Source organism: Ranitomeya imitator, chromosome 6, assembly GCF_032444005.1.
Source record: "Ranitomeya imitator isolate aRanImi1 chromosome 6, aRanImi1.pri, whole genome shotgun sequence".
NCBI lineage: Eukaryota > Metazoa > Chordata > Amphibia > Anura > Dendrobatidae > Ranitomeya > Ranitomeya imitator.
In genome coordinates, this window is record NC_091287.1 from 19,927,289 (window position 1) to 19,942,775 (window position 15,487).

The window sequence follows — 15,487 nt, forward strand, 5'->3', positions numbered from 1 at the left end:
TCCAGGAAAAGTTTCTGCCATGCTCGACTGGCCGCATCCTCTCGGGATAAAAGCAATTCCGTGATTTCTGGGATTCGCGAATTATTATCGGCAGTTTATTCCTCACTTTTCTTCCTTGTCTGCTCCTATCTCCTCTATGATACGAAAAGGAGCTAACCCTCACCAATGGTCTGCAGAAGCTGAAAAAGCTTTTCTGTCTCTCAAACAAGCATTTGCTTCAGCTCCTTTACTCCAACGCACTGAAGCTAATAAGCCCTTCGTTCTTTAGGTTGATGCCTCTGCTACCGGGGTCGGAGCAGTTCTTTCTCAGAAGTCTTCTTCCGGTCGCCTTGCTCCCTGTGTTTTTTTCTCCAAAAATTTTTCATCATGTGAAAGGAACTACTCCATCGGCGATAAAGAACTTCTGGCTATCAAATTGGCAGTGATGCATATTCATCACTGTAATGAGCGGTACCACGTGACCGCTCACACAGGACCTGCTGCCAGCGCTGAGAGGTCACATCGCGGGAGCTGGGTGAGTATTTCTCTGCAAGCGGGCGGGTGCACAGGGGATGGGAGGCGGGAGCGACCCCCAAACTTTATTTTTAACACAAACAAAAAAAAAACAACTTGATTTTTCATCTCTTCTCTCCTGCAGGGGACAACATGCAGTGGGGACAGCGCTTACTGTAGCACTGTCTCTCCTGCGGGCGGTACGTGCACACGGAGGAGCGTGCACACTGTTCTCCGTGTGCACGTGTGCGAGACGTGCTGCAGTACGTGCTGCCGGAGAAAAGCGGACATGTCTCCGTGTTTTGCACATGGACACACGGTCTGTGAAAACACGGAGACGTGCATAGACCCATTCATTTGAATGGGTTTACGTGTGTCAGTGTCTCCGGTACGTGAGAAAACTGTCAGTACACGTACCGAAGACACTGACGTGTGAAAGAAGCCTTAGGAGCCTTTACAGGAGTTTTTGTTAATTATTCTAAGTTACTGAGATAATGACTTTTGGGTTTTCATTTGCTCTAATCCATAATCATCAACATTAACAGAAATAAACACATGAAATAGATCACTCTGTGTGTAATGACTCTATAGAATATAGGAGAATCACTTTTTGCATTGAATAACTGAACTAAATTCACTTTTTGTTGATATTCTAATTTTGTGAGAAGCACCTGTATATTCTTTTATGAATACAGTTGGCATTTTTTTGTTTTATATACAGTTGCTCTTTTAATTGAATTATTGATTTACAAGTCATTGAACATCTTCTGGGCGTTTTGGGTAATTTTTTGTACAGTTTTTGAGATTGCGGACTTTGGATGCCTTAAGGTATATGAACATAGCGTTCTTTGTGGTGTATTTTCTTCTAGAAGCTGCTCAAAAAAGTGTTGGGAAAAAATGAAAATAACACACAGCAATGTGATAACAACATTGCTGTGCACGTTTACTCTAGAAGCCGCCTGCTCTATATACTTGAAACTACAGAGCAAAGACGCCATTGAAGACAGATGAGGAAACGACCGCCGGTGACTTGGAGATGTAGAGTGCACATACCCTTGTACTAAAACAGAAATCCTCTCTGACGGGGGCAGATTTCGGGTCACCCCACCTCTGCTGGATTCTGACAAGTTACTCAGATGAAATATGTGAAAGATTTGGGGAAGTTACATGCGCAGCCCCCACCCCATTCACTTCTACACTGTGTTCCAAATTATTATGCAAATTGGATTTAAGTGTCATAAAGATTTAATTGTTTTGTTTTTCAAATAAACTCATGTATGGTATTGTGTCTCAGGGCTCAATGGATCACTGAAATCAATCTTAAACACATGTGGATCGCCCCCACGTAAGGGCAATGGGGTACTCGGTACCGGGTCCTTCAGTTCCCTCAGCTGGGATGTCACGGTGGCCCGACCCGGACCGTGGCCCTATGAGGGGTGTCCAATAAAAGGGGTGTTAAGTTTGTAGACAACGGTAGTGTTCGTGACGCCACCTGTGGTATTCGGTCAGGGTGACCGACGCTGCTTAGGGGTCCGCTGGGGTGAAGGAATGGCAGCTAGATGGTATACCTTCCCACAGGTGAAGTATGTCCCCAGGGCTTCCCAGTGGTGTAGGTGGTGATGGTGGATGGTGCAAGGCGCGGTGAATAACAAAGACACAATGGGTGCAGTCTCTTTACCTTTACTGAAGGCTTCAGCATCCACAGTCCAGAGTGCCGGATGACAGGGCAGGCAGAGTCCGGCCGGTTTGATGGCAATTCCAGAGTCCCCCTTATCCAGGTGGAAATCAGTAGCCTACCCCTTGCGCACAGTAACGTAGTAGGTCCGTACGTGCATTAACTCCCATAGGGTCCTCACTCTTGGTACTCTTCTCTTGGTCCCCCAAATGGATAGGACCAACCCGTATGACGGTGGTGGCCTGAGGATATTTTATAGGGACCCTAATGTCGCCCCTCCACCGCGTTCCACCTTTTCTGCTTAGGCTCTTAGGCCGGACAGCCAACTTGAAATCGACTGTCCTGCCGGTCTCTGAAGTAAAGCGAGTAAAGTCTATTACTCCCTCGGTGTTCCAGCTACCGGATCTGCGCTCAGTGGGAGGCAGCCTGCTCCTAGCTGGTCTCCCACTGGTGTTTTACTCCTGTTGCTATGACTTCTGTGCTCACTCACTACGGCACACTTCCTTTCTTGTCCTTTCTTAGGAGGCTGCTGCATGGGTTGCAGGCGCAGCTCCGTGTCCTTCTTTTCCTTCCTGGGACGAGCCCAGTCTACTCCTCTCCTCTTGACTGTCTCCTTCTCCCTCCAGTCAGCTTCTCCTCCCTCCTGCAACTGTCTGACTTCCTTACCAAACCCCCAGTTTTACCCAAGTGTGAGGAGTGGCCTAATAGATAGAACCCTTAGCTCCCCCTGGTGGCCGGTGTGTGAAGTGTGTGTGTGGCTGTGATACCTGGCAGGGTGAACTCCTTTGGTGCCATCAGACGTAACATCAGTCCCCCTGGTGGAAGAACGACATTACTGCAACGACCAGGACTCTGGGGCGCTGCACATGTGATAATTAGTTTTCCAGGTGATTCTAATTAAAGGAAAACTACTTAAAAATTATGTTCCACATTATTAAGCAGGCCACAGGTTTCAAGTAATATGGGAACTAAAAAGGATCTCTCTGCTGCTGAAAAGCATTAAATAGTGCAATGCCTTGGACAAGGTATGAAAACATTAGATATTCTACGAAAACTTAAGTGGTCATCATATTGTGAAGAGATTTGTGACTGAAACAGAGCACAGACAGAGTTCATGCAGATAAAGGCATAATGAGGAAGATTTCTGCCAGACAAATTCATGGGATTAAGAGAACAGCTGCCAAAATACCATTACAAAGCAGCAAACAGATATTTGAAGCTGCTGGTGCCTCTGGAGTCCCTCGAACCTCAAGGTGTAGGATCCTTCAAAAGCTTGCTGTGGTGCATAAACCTACTATTCAGCCACCCCTAAACAGTGTTCAGAAGCAGAAATGTTTAAAGTGGGCCCAGACATACATGAAGACTAATTTCCAAATAGTCTTGTTTACTGATGAGTGTCGAGCAACCCTGGATGGTCCAGATGGATGGAGTAGTGGATGGTTGGTGGAGGCCACCGTGTCCCAACAAGGCTGCGACGTCAGCAAGGAGGTAGAGGAGTCATGATTTGGGCCGGAATCACGGGGAAACAGCTGGTAGGACGCTTTAAGGTTCCTGAAGGTGTGAAAATGACCTCTGCAAAGTATATAGAGTTTCTGACTGACAACTTTCTTCCATAATAATAATAAGCTTTATTTATATAACGCCAACATATTCCGCAGCGCTTTACAGTTTAACAGTTTCAAACACAACAGTCATAAGTAACAACGTTAACAATACAATAATTAAAGCACAATAAGCCGCCCCTGCTCGTGAGAGCTTACAATCTACAATGAGGTGGGGGAGATACAAAGCACAGGTGTGTATTTACAATGATGTATTTACAGTGATGGTCCAGCCATCTTCAGGGAGTGGGGGATAGATGGAGATAGTGAATGGGCTACACACACACACAAACATAAAATGACTTTGATTACTGAATGTGATAGGCCGCTCTGAACAAATGTGCTTTGAGCGAGCGCCTAAAACTATGCAAATTGTGGATGGTCCTAATATCTTGAGGTAGAGCATTCCAGAGAATTGGCGCAGCACAGGAGAAGTCTTGGAGTCGGGAGTGGGAGGTACGGATTAGTGCAGAGGTTAGTCGAAAGTCATTTGCAGAGCGCACAGGTCGGTTACGCCGATAGACCATGGTCTAAAAAGCAGAAACGTGCCTTCAGGAGCAAAATCATCTTCATGCTGACAATGCCCCATCTCATGCTGCAAAGAATAACTCTGAGTCATTGGCTGCAATGGGCATAAAAGGAGATAAACTCATGGTGCGGCCACCATCTTCCCCTGACCTCAACCCTATAGAGAACCTTTGGAGGATCATCAAGCAAAAGATCTATGAGGGTGGGAGGCCGATCACATCAAAACAGCAGCTCTGGATGCAAAGAAATACAAGAAGAAACTCTCCAAAAACTCACAAGTTACCGTAAATGGAGGCAGGAATTGTGAAGGTGACATCAAAGACGGCTCCTATGTTACATGTAACTTGGCCTGTTAGGAGGTTTTGGAGGTAAATAGCTTTTTTGTTCAGTGAATGTGACCTCCTAATGCTGCAAATTCCACAAATGAGCATTTTCAGTTCTTTAAAACTTATCAAATGTTTAGAAATTCTACTGGGCCTAATAGTTTGGAACAGTGCATTCATTTTGGAGATTATACTGTTATCATTGGGAGGTTTCTTCAATAAAATTCGATGTATAATCTAACGGGCGATGACTTTTATTAGACCGACTGTCATTTGCACCGACCATTTAGGAAAATCCCAGAAAAATATCATTTGCATAATAATTTGGAACACTGTGTATAGGATTTATCTGCACATGCATGCTCTGTTTTTTTTCCGTTACACCCATAGACCTGAATGGAGAAAGTCAGACTTGTGTAGACGCCTCTCCATTCATTCTCCACCTGGATGGGCAGGCAGGGGTTACCTGCTGGGACCAGTACTCTGTCACTACTGGTTTCCAGTAGAGGAGCGCGCGGCCGGTCCGGGGTGATCACAACCCCCCATCCTCTAAATATATCGACGATTGTGCAACTGGAAACAAAAATCCCCGTGAACCATCAGTCGTCTACACGTGAAGCGTTAATTACACGTATACACACTCGGAAAACAGGTTTTAAGAGGGTTAATGCTTGAGGATGAAATCTGAACCGAGCATCAGACGCCGCCGACCCCGGCTTATCACAACACAATAATTAGCTGTCGAGATGTTTCACTTGTGAAATTAATTATTAGAGACTCATCACGTAAATTGCGCTATCGAATGTGATGATTCATTTAGCCTCACGTCGGATCTCTGCAATCATCAGAGGCTTCGGCTCCGGCAGGTGATGATTAAATTGCTTAAAACTGTAATTTTGAGATTCTTGATTAAAAGAAAAAGGCAACCTCGCGGGAAGCGGGCTCCTGGGACGAGGACGGTTATTCACAAGCTGGGGCGGGAAACAATGGTTACTTTTCTTTTCAATATTGTATATTTTATTGTTACTTTGTTTTTCCAGTTCTGTTTAGTAAATGTGGTGTTAAATATCTATTATCTCCAACATACAGAGAGGAGGAGCAATAACTAACCGGGGAAACACATCTCATCCTGGAACACTATGGATAGATACAAAAGATAGATCGATACAGTTGTGGCCAAAAGTATTGACACCCCTGCAATTCTGTCAGATAATATTCATTTTCTTCCTGAAAATTATTGCAAACACAAATTCTTTGGTATTATTATCTTCATTTAATTTGTCTTTAATGAAAAAAACACAAAAGACAATGAAGCAAAAAGCAAAACATTGATCATTTCACACAAAACTCCAAAAATAGGCCTGACAAAAGTATTGGCTCCCTCAGCCTAATACTTGGTTGCACAACCTTTAGCCAAAGTAACTACGACCAACTGCTTCCAGTAACCATCAATGAGTTGCTTCCAATGCTCTGCTGGAATTTTAGACCATTCTTCTTTGGCAAACTGCTCCAGGTCCCTGATATTTGAAGGGTGCCTTCTCCAAACTGCCATTTTTAGATCTCTCCACAGGTGTTCTATGGGATTCAGGTCTGGACTCATTGCTGCCACCTTAGAAGTCTCCAGTGCTTTCTCTCAAACCATTTTCTAGTGCTTTTTGAAGTGTGTTTTGGGTCATTGTCCTGCTGGAAGACCCATGACCTCTGAGGGAGACCCAGCTTTCTCACACTGGGCCCTACATTATGCTGCAAAATTTGTTGGTAGTCTTCAGACTTCATAATGCCATGCACACGGTCAAGCAGTCCAGTGCCAGAGGCAGCAAAGCAACCCCAAAACATCAGGGAACCTCCACCATGTTTGACTGTAGAAAGCCGTGTTCTTTTCTTTGAATGCCTCTTTTTTTCTCCTGTAAACTCTATGTTGATGCCTTTGCCCAAAAAGCTCTACTTTTGTCTCATCTGACCAGAGAACATTCCTCCAAAACGTTTTAGGCTTTTTCAGGTAAGTTTTGGCAAACTCCAGCCTGGCTTTTTTATGTCTCGGGGTAAGAAGTGGGGTTTTCCTAGGTCTCCTACCATACAGCCCCTTTTCATTCAGATGCCGACGGATAGTACGGGTTGACACTGTTGTACCCTCGGACTGCAGGGCAGCTTGAACTTGTTTGGATGTTAGTCGAGGTTCTTTATCCAACATCCGCACAATCTTGCGTTGAAATCTCTTGTCAATTTTTCTTTTCCATCCACATCTAGGGAGGTTAGCCACAGTGCCATGGGCTTTACACTTCTTGATGACGCTGCGCACGGTAGACACAGGAACATTCAGGTCTTTGGAGATGGACTTGTAGCCTTGAGATTGCTCATGCTTCCTCACAATTTGGTTTCTCAAGTCCTCAGACAGTTCTTTGGTCTTCTTTCTTTTCTCCATGCTCAATGTGGTTCACACAAGGACACAGGACAGAGGTTGAGTCAACTTTAATCCATGTCAACTGGCTGCAAGTGTGATTTAGTTATTGCCAACACCTGTTAGGTGCCACAGGTAAGTTACAGGTGCTGTTAATTACACTAATTACAGAAGCATCACAGGATTTTTCGAACAGTGTGAATACTTTTGTCCACCCCTTTTTTATGTTTGGTGTGGAATTATATCCAATTTGGCTTTAGGACAATTCTTTTGGTGTTTTTTGATTTAAGACAAATTACCGTATATACTCGAGTATAAGCCGAGATTTTCAGCCCATTTTTTGGGGCTGAAAGTCCCCCTCTCGGCTTATACTCGAGCCATACCCGGGGGTCGGCAGGGGAGGGGGAGCGGGGGGTGTCTAATTATACTCACCTGCTCCTGGCGTGGTCCCTGAAGGTCCCTGGCTTTCCCGGCGCCAGCCGCTTCTTCCTGTACTGAGCGGTCACATGGTACCGCTCATTACAGTAATGAATATGCGGCTCCACCTCCCATAGGTGTGGAGCTGCATATTCATTACTGTAATGAGCGGTAACGGTGACCGCTCAATACAGGAAGAAGCTGCGGCGCCGGGAAGCAGGTGAGTATAACGGGGAGTGGAGCGCTGCGCGATATTCACCTGCTCCCTGTTCCGGCGCCGCTCTGTCTTCACCGTCTTCTGCAGTGACGCTCAGGTCAGAGGGCGCGGTGACGTGGTTAGTGCGCGCCCTCTGCCTGAACATCAGTGCTGAAGACAGAGCGGCGCCGGAACAAAGTCAAGTGAATATTGAAAGTGTCGGGGGCCTGAGCGACCGAGAGGTATGTGATTTTTTTATCGCAGCAACAGCAAATGAGGCAAGTGTCTGTATGGAGCATCTTATGGGGCCATAATCAACATTTGTGCAGCATTATATTGTGCAAATGTGTCTATGGAGCATCTTATGGGGCCATTATTAATCTTTATGCAGGATTATATGGGGTATATTTTAATATGGAGCATCTTATGGGGCCATAATCAACATTTGTGCAGCATTATATGGGGCATATTTTAATATGGAGCACCTTATGGGGCCATCATAAACTTTATGGAGCATTATATGGGGCTCCTGATTCAATATGTTCCAAAAACCTGACCGGCACATCCAAACATAGACTAAGTGTGAAGAGGTGCTGAATATATGTCGCCAACTCGTATATATTTAAGTAAATAAGGCAGCACACTGCATGTTCTAGCGCTGCAGTGTGCTGCCTTATTTACTTAACCATATACGAGTTGGCGACTCTAGGTTCAGCACCTGTTCACACTTAGTCTATGTTTGGATGTGCCGGTCAGGTTTTTGGAATGTATTCTTTAGCCTTCTGACTGAGCACTCCGCCTCCTAGCCACAGGTGTTTTAATTACAGCAGGTCCAATACCCCTCCACAGAGAGAGAGAATTTTAGTCTAGGAAGAGGTTTCACATGTACCCATTCAGATGGAGACGTTTATTCTCAGTGAGGTAAGGCAAGTGTAGGACCTGGTATAAGAGAGATGCCGTAAAGTGGCTACCAGGTACACATAAAATTGGCCATTTTTATGCGCTAAACGCTCTCATTTTTCATATTTCTAGTGCAGTAATGCAGTTCAAATTTCGTATTTCAAGTCTGCATGTTCTAGCGCTGCAGTGTGCTGCCTTATTTACTTAACTATATACGAGTTGGCGAATCTAGGTTCAGCACCTGTTCACACTTAGTCTATGTTTGGATGTGCCGGTTAGGTTTTTGGAATGTATTCTTTAGCCTTCTGACTGAGCACTCGGCCTCCTAGCCACAGGTGTTTTAATTACAGCAGGTCCAATACCCCTCCACAGAGAGAGAGAGAATTTTAGTCTAGGAAGAGGTTTCACATGTACTCATTCAGATGGAGACGTTTATTCTCAGTGAGGTAAGGCAAGTTTAGGACCTGGTATAAGAGAGATGCCATAAAGGGGCTACCAGGTACACATAAAATTGGCCATTTTTATGCGCTAAACGCTCTCATTTTTCATATTTCTAATGCAGTAATGCAGTTCACATTTCGTATTTCAAGTCTGCATGTTCTAGCGCTGCAGTGTGCTGCATTATTTACTTAACTATATACGAGTTGGCGACTCTAGGTTCAGCACCTGTTCACACTTAGTCTATGTTTGGATGTGCCGGTCAGGTTTTTGGAATGTATTCTTTAGCCTTCTGACTGAGCACTCCGCCTCCTAGCCACAGGTGTTTTAATTACAGCAGGTACAATACCCCTCCACAGAGAGAGAGAATTTTAGTCTAGGAAGAGGTTTCACATGTACCCATTCAGATGGAGACGTTTATTCTCAGCGAGGTAAGGCAAGTTTAGGACCTGGTATAAGAGAGATGCCGTAAAGGGGCTACCAGGTACACATAAAATTGGCCATTTTTATGCGCTAAAAGCTCTCATTTTTCATATTTCTAGTGCAGTAATGCAGTTCACATTTCGTATTTCAAGTCTGCATGTTCTAGCGCTGCAGTGTGCTGCCTTATTTGCTTAACCTGATTCAATATGGACATTCAAAAACACTTAACCTACTGATGTATAAATTAATTTTACTTTTATTGGTATCTATTTTTACTTTTGAGATTTACCGGTAGCTGCTGCATTTCCAACCCTAGGCTTATGCTCGAGTCATTACGTTTTCCCAGGTTTTTGTGGCAAAGTTAGGGGGGTCGGCTTATACTCGAGTATATACGTAAATGAAGATAATAAAGAATTTGTGATTGCAATCATTTTCAGGAAGAAACTGAGTATTATCTGACAGAATTGCAGAGGTGTCAATACTTTTGGCCACAACTGTAGATAATTAGATATACTGTAGATAATAGATGGATAGATATAGATAGATGATAATAGATAGAAAATAGATAATAAAGAGATTAGATATAAGTTTATTTGTTTGTTTTTCAAAGCAAGTTAAGTGTCTGCACTTTTATCCATTGGCTCTTGGTAATGGATCAATGACAATTCATACAGATCTCACAGTGTTCTGAGCTTCATCGGTTAAATACAGATCCCATAGAATTTAATGCAAATCAGATGAGAATGGGAAACGGTCGGCGTCTCACGGACAGGAGTCACAGATGTCAGAGACATAACCCAGCGTCACAGGGATGTGTTCCAGGTAGTCCGGGTCTTCTGTGCCGTGAGTAGGGTAACGTAACAGGGTAAAAGGAATTCAATCTTACAATATGCAGGTGGGAATCACCTCCTCCAAATATAACAAGTAGATGTATTTGCTACCGACATCTGCAAAAGTCCAGAGTAGCAAAAAATAAGTTATTAAATACAAAATACTATAAAAAATATAATAATGCCAGAATCGCCGATTAGTCAGTCACTGCACAACCACAAAAAAAAGCAATGAAAAAAAATCACCGTCACCGCACAACAAGGGAAAATATAAAAATCACCGTCACCGCACAACAAGGGAAAATATAAAAATCACCGTCACCGCACAACAAGGGAAAATATAAAAATCACCGTCACCGCACAAGGGAAAATATAAAAATCACCGTCACCGCACAAGGGAAAATATAAAAATCACCGTCACCGCACAACAAGGGAAAATATAAAAATCACCGTCACCGCACAAGGGAAAATATAAAAATCACCGTCACCGCACAACGATGGAAAATATAAAAATCACCGTCACCGCGCAACAAGGGAAAATATAAAAATCACCGTCACCGCACAACAAGGGAAAATATAAAAATCACCGTCACCGCATAACGAGGGAAAATATAAAAATCACCGTCACCGGACAACAAGGGAAAATATAAAAATCACCGTCACCGCGCAACAAGGGAAAATATAAAAATCACGGGTTCTGTTCTGGAAAACAATGGACGCAGGAAACCAGTTAGAGATCCGTTATGTTTTTTACCATTTTATTTGTTTTTTCACTACATTTTACGGTATAGTATAAGGCTATGTGCAGACGTTGCGGATTCTCTGCGGATTTGCAGTTTTTTGAGGTGCAGAAACGCTGCAGATCCGCAATTGATTTACAGTACAATGTAAATCAATGAGAAAAAAAAATGCTGTGCACACTTTGTGGAAAGTCTGCTGCGGAAACGCTGCGGTTTTAGAAGTAGCATGTCACTTCTTTTTTGTGAATTTGCAGCGTTTTTGTACCCATTCCATTATAGAAAACCCGCAGGGGTAAAAAAATGCAGCAAATCCGCAAGAAAACCGCAGCAAAAAAGCACAAAAAACGCGACAAATCCGCAGGTGTGTTTTCTGCCAGGAGATGCAGAATCTGCACCAGAAATTCCTAAGCCTAATCCGCAACGTGTGCACATAGCCTAAGAAGCAGGGTGTGATTATAGAATATAAAAATCCAAAAACTTTATTCAAGTATGTTTAAGGCCTGTCCCACACGTCCAGATAATTCCGGTACCGGAAAAATCTGTGCCGACTGGGTACCACACGCACCGTGCAGGAGACAGCGCTACAGTAAGCGCTGTCCCCTGCTTTGGGTGCTGAATCCAGAATTCATTCCTTCTTCCCAGCAGCGTTCGCTGGAGAGAAGGAATGAAAAATCTTTTTTTTTTTGCAAAAATAAAGTTCCTGGTTATCTCCCCCCTCCCTCCTCCTGTGCGCCCGCCCGCTGGCATTAAAATACTTACCCAGCTCCCCCGATGACTCCTCTGAGCGTCGCAGCTCTTCCTGTATGAGCGGTCACGTGGTGCCGCACATTACAGTGATGAATATGCGGCTCCACCCCTATGGGAGGTGGAGCCGCATATTCATCACTGTAATAAGCGGCACCACGTGACCGCTCATACAGGAAGAGCTGCGACGCTGAGAATAGTCATCGGGGGAGCTGGGTAAGTATTTTAATGCCAGCGGGCGGGCGCACAGGAGGAGGGAGGGGGGAGATAACCAGGAACTTTAGTTTAACAACAAAAAAATAAAAAAGATTTTTCATTCCTTCTCTCCAGCGAACGCTGCTGGAGAGGAGAAATGAATGGGGCTTCAGCACCACAAGCTGGGGGGACAGCGCTTACTGTAGCGCTGTCTCCTGCACGGCACACGGACAGCATCCGTGTGCGGTACGTGTTTATACGGACCCATTGACTTTAATGGGTCTGTGTAATCCGTGCGGTCCCACAAACACTGACATGTCTCCGTGTTTTCCAAACGGACACACGGTCCATGAAAACACGCTGACATGTGCAGAGACACATTGATTTTAATGTGTCTACGTGAGTCAGTGTCTCCGGTACCTGAGGAAACTGTCGCCTCACATACCGGAGCCACTGACGTGTGAAACCGGCCTAAGTCATAATGATTGTTTCTAAGGGACTTCTATCGAGGACAAGTAGTATCATTGGGGTTTTTGCATCTTAATTTTCTCTGCTACTTTTGGTGACAGTCGTGTGTTTTTGTTCTATGTGAGTTTTTGCCTTTTTAAATATACTTGAATAAAGTTTTGTTTTGTTTTTTTTATTCTATAATCGCACCCTGCTTCTTATACTATAATTAGACAGGTGGTCATTGCTATTTTTTACAGTTTACGGTAAAATTAATGGACTCATGGCAACGGCTCGTCCCGGAGGAAAAAAAAAAAAGTCCCTGTGCAGCGATAGGGACGTAAAAATAAAGTTAAGGCTCTTAGGAAGGCGAAAGGGTTAATAAGATCACGCAGTTCATTAGTGGGAACGTACAAAAGTCACGCGGAGGCCGAGACCCTCATACGCTAAAACCGACAGAGGTAAGAGGAAAAAAAAAATCGATTTTGGAAAACGAAGAAAAAAATGTAAAAAAAATCCTCAGATTTAAAAAAAAAAAAAAAAAAAGCTTAAAGAAACGATTTAGCTTGCTCTGGGGTTTCCATGGTAACAGTAGTTCTAGGAAGCGACGAGCTGTTGTAGACTGGAGTGTAAACATGGAGGCTCAGTGTGGCCCCTCCTCCCAGAGGACATGCGCAGGAACCACACCAGCTCCCATTACCAGTGACCACTAACCGTGCGGCGCTTACGCAGTGACTTTTATACACATTATAAGCTCCGCCTCCCGCCCACGCGCCTGTCAACAACACCTATATCCAGCCAATCACACAGCAGCGTTTCCCGCCCTGACATTTGACCGCGCCCCTTACACAGATTGTAACTCTTTAATTACGGCAGTTCCGTTTAGTGCGTGTGCAGGACCAGTCAGGTCAGCGGTGAGGATGCAGTTAATTTCAGACCACGCCCCTTATGTATGTCGAACGGGAGCTCGTCCGTCGCCATGTTGGGAAGGTCAGTAGAGAAAGAAGGGGAGGAGCTCCGGCTGTCACACCGCCTCCTCCTGAGGGAAAACAGCGACCCGCCGCGGACTCCGCCACCCCCGGGACAGCGGCCCCTTCTCCCCCGCCTGGACTTCATGCTGAGGAGGGGAAAGCCGAGCCAGGGAGCCGACCCGGCCGCGGACACCCGGGGAAGCCTGACAGAGCCGGCCGGGGGATAGACGTTACCGCGGAGAACGAGCGCTCGGCCGAGTCCATGGACAACACGTCCATCATCACCCAGCTCAGCAACCCGAAGGAGGAGGCCGTGCTGTCCTGCGCCCAGGAGAAGGGTGAGTGCCCGGGAGGAGGAGAAGGGTGAGTGCCCGGGAGGAGGAGGAGGGTGAGTGCCCGGGAGGAGGAGGAGGAGAAGGGTGAGTGCCCGGGAGGAGGAGGAGAAGGGTGAGTGCCCGGGAGGAGGAGGAGAAGGGTGAGTGCCCGGGAGGAGGAGGAGGGTGAGTGCCCGGGAGGAGGAGGAGAAGGGTGAGTGCCCGGGAGGAGGAGGAGGAGAAGGGTGAGTGCCCGGGAGGAGGAGGAGAAGGGTGAGTGCCCGGGAGGAGGAGGAGGGTGAGTGCCCGGGAGGAGGAGGAGGAGAAGGGTGAGTGCCCGGGAGGAGGAGGAGGATAAGGGTGAGTGCCCGGGAGGAGGAGGAGAAGGGTGAGTGCCCGGGAGGAGGAGGAGGGTGAGTGCCCGGGAGGAGGAGAAGGGTGAGTGCCCGGGAGGAGGGTGAGTGCCCGGGAGGAGAAGGAGAAGGGTGAGTGCCCGGGAGGAGAAGGGTGAGTGCCCGGGAGGAGGAGAAGGAGAAGGGTGAGTGGCCGGGAGGAGGAGGAGGGTGAGTGCCCGGGAGGAGGAGAAGGAGAAGGGTGAGTGCCGAGGAGGAGGGTGAGTGCCCGGGAGGAGAAGGAGAAGGGTGAGTGCCCGGGAGGAGAAGGAGAAGGGTGAGTGCCCGGGAGGAGGAGGAGGGTGAGTGCCCGGGAGGAGGAGGAGGGTGAGTGCCCGGGAGGAGGAGGAGGGTGAGTGCCCGGGAGGAGGAGGAGGGTGAGTGCCCGGGAGGAGGAGAAGGGTGAGTGCCCGGGAGGAGGAGAAGGAGAAGGGTGAGTGCCCGGGAGGAGAAGGGTGAGTGCCCGGGAGGAGGAGGGTGAGTGCCCGGGAGGAGGAGGAGGGTGAGTGCCCGGGAGGAGAAGGAGAAGGGTGAGTGCCCGGGAGGAGAAGGAGAAGGGTGAGTGCCCGGGAGGAGAAGGAGAAGGGTGAGTGCCCGGGAGGAGAAGGAGAAGGGTGAGTGCCCGGGAGGAGGAGGAGGGTGAGTGCCCGGGAGGAGGAGGAGGAGGAGGGTGAGTGCCCGGGAGGAGAAGGAGAAGGGTGAGTGCCCGGGAGGAGAAGGAGAAGGGTGAGTGCCCGGGAGGAGAAGGAGAAGGGTGAGTGCCCGGGAGGAGGAGGAGGGTGAGTGCCCGGGAGGAGGAGGAGGGTGAGTGCCCGGGAGGAGGAGGAGGGTGAGTGCCCGGGAGGAGAAGGAGAAGGGTGAGTGCCCGGGAGGAGAAGGAGAAGGGTGAGTGCCCGGGAGGAGAAGGGTGAGTGCCCGGGAGGAGGAGGAGGGTGAGTGCCCGGAAGGAGAAGGGTGAGTGCCCGGGAGGAGGAGAAGGAGAAGGGTGAGTGCCCGGGAGGAGAAGGGTGAGTGCCCGGGAGGAGGAGGAGGAGAAGGGTGAGTGCCCAGGAGGAGGAGAAGGGTGAGTGCCCGGGAGGAGGAGGAGGAGAAGGGTGAGTGCCCGGGAGGAGGAGGAGAAGGGTGAGTGCCGAGGAGGAGGAGAAGGGTGAGTGCCCGGGAGGAGGAGGAGGAGAAGGGTGAGTGCCCGGGAGGAGGAGGAGAAGGGTGAGTGCCCGGGAGGAGGAGGAGAAGGGTGAGTGCCCGGGAGGAGGAGGAGGAGAAGGGTGAGTGCCCGGGAGGAGGAGGAGGAGAAGGGTGAGTGCCCGGGAGGAGGAGGAGGAGAAGGGTGAGTGCCCGGGAGGAGGAGGAGGAGAAGGGTGAGTGCCCGGGAGGAGGAGGAGGAGAAGGGTGAGTGCCCGGGAGGAGGAGGAGGAGAAGGGTGAGTGCCCGGGAGGAGGAGGAGGAGAAGGGTGAGTGCCCGG

At 47.6% G+C, this 15,487-nt stretch overlaps 1 protein-coding gene across 2 annotated transcripts in view; it reads left to right on the top strand.

The window, feature by feature from the left end:
- The first annotated feature begins 13,346 nt into the window (after window positions 1–13,346).
- Window positions 13,347–15,487, top strand: part of CTDSPL (CTD small phosphatase like) — a 51,840-nt gene continuing 49,699 nt past the window's right edge. The window contains exon 1 of one of the 2 annotated variants that reach the window (XM_069729286.1): window positions 13,347–13,656. In XM_069729286.1, the coding sequence (XP_069585387.1) occupies window positions 13,581–13,656 (76 nt within the window). In that variant the 5' untranslated portion in view covers window positions 13,347–13,580. The remainder of the gene's footprint in view (window positions 13,657–15,487) is intronic. The other variant, XM_069729285.1, reaches the window with a different exon arrangement.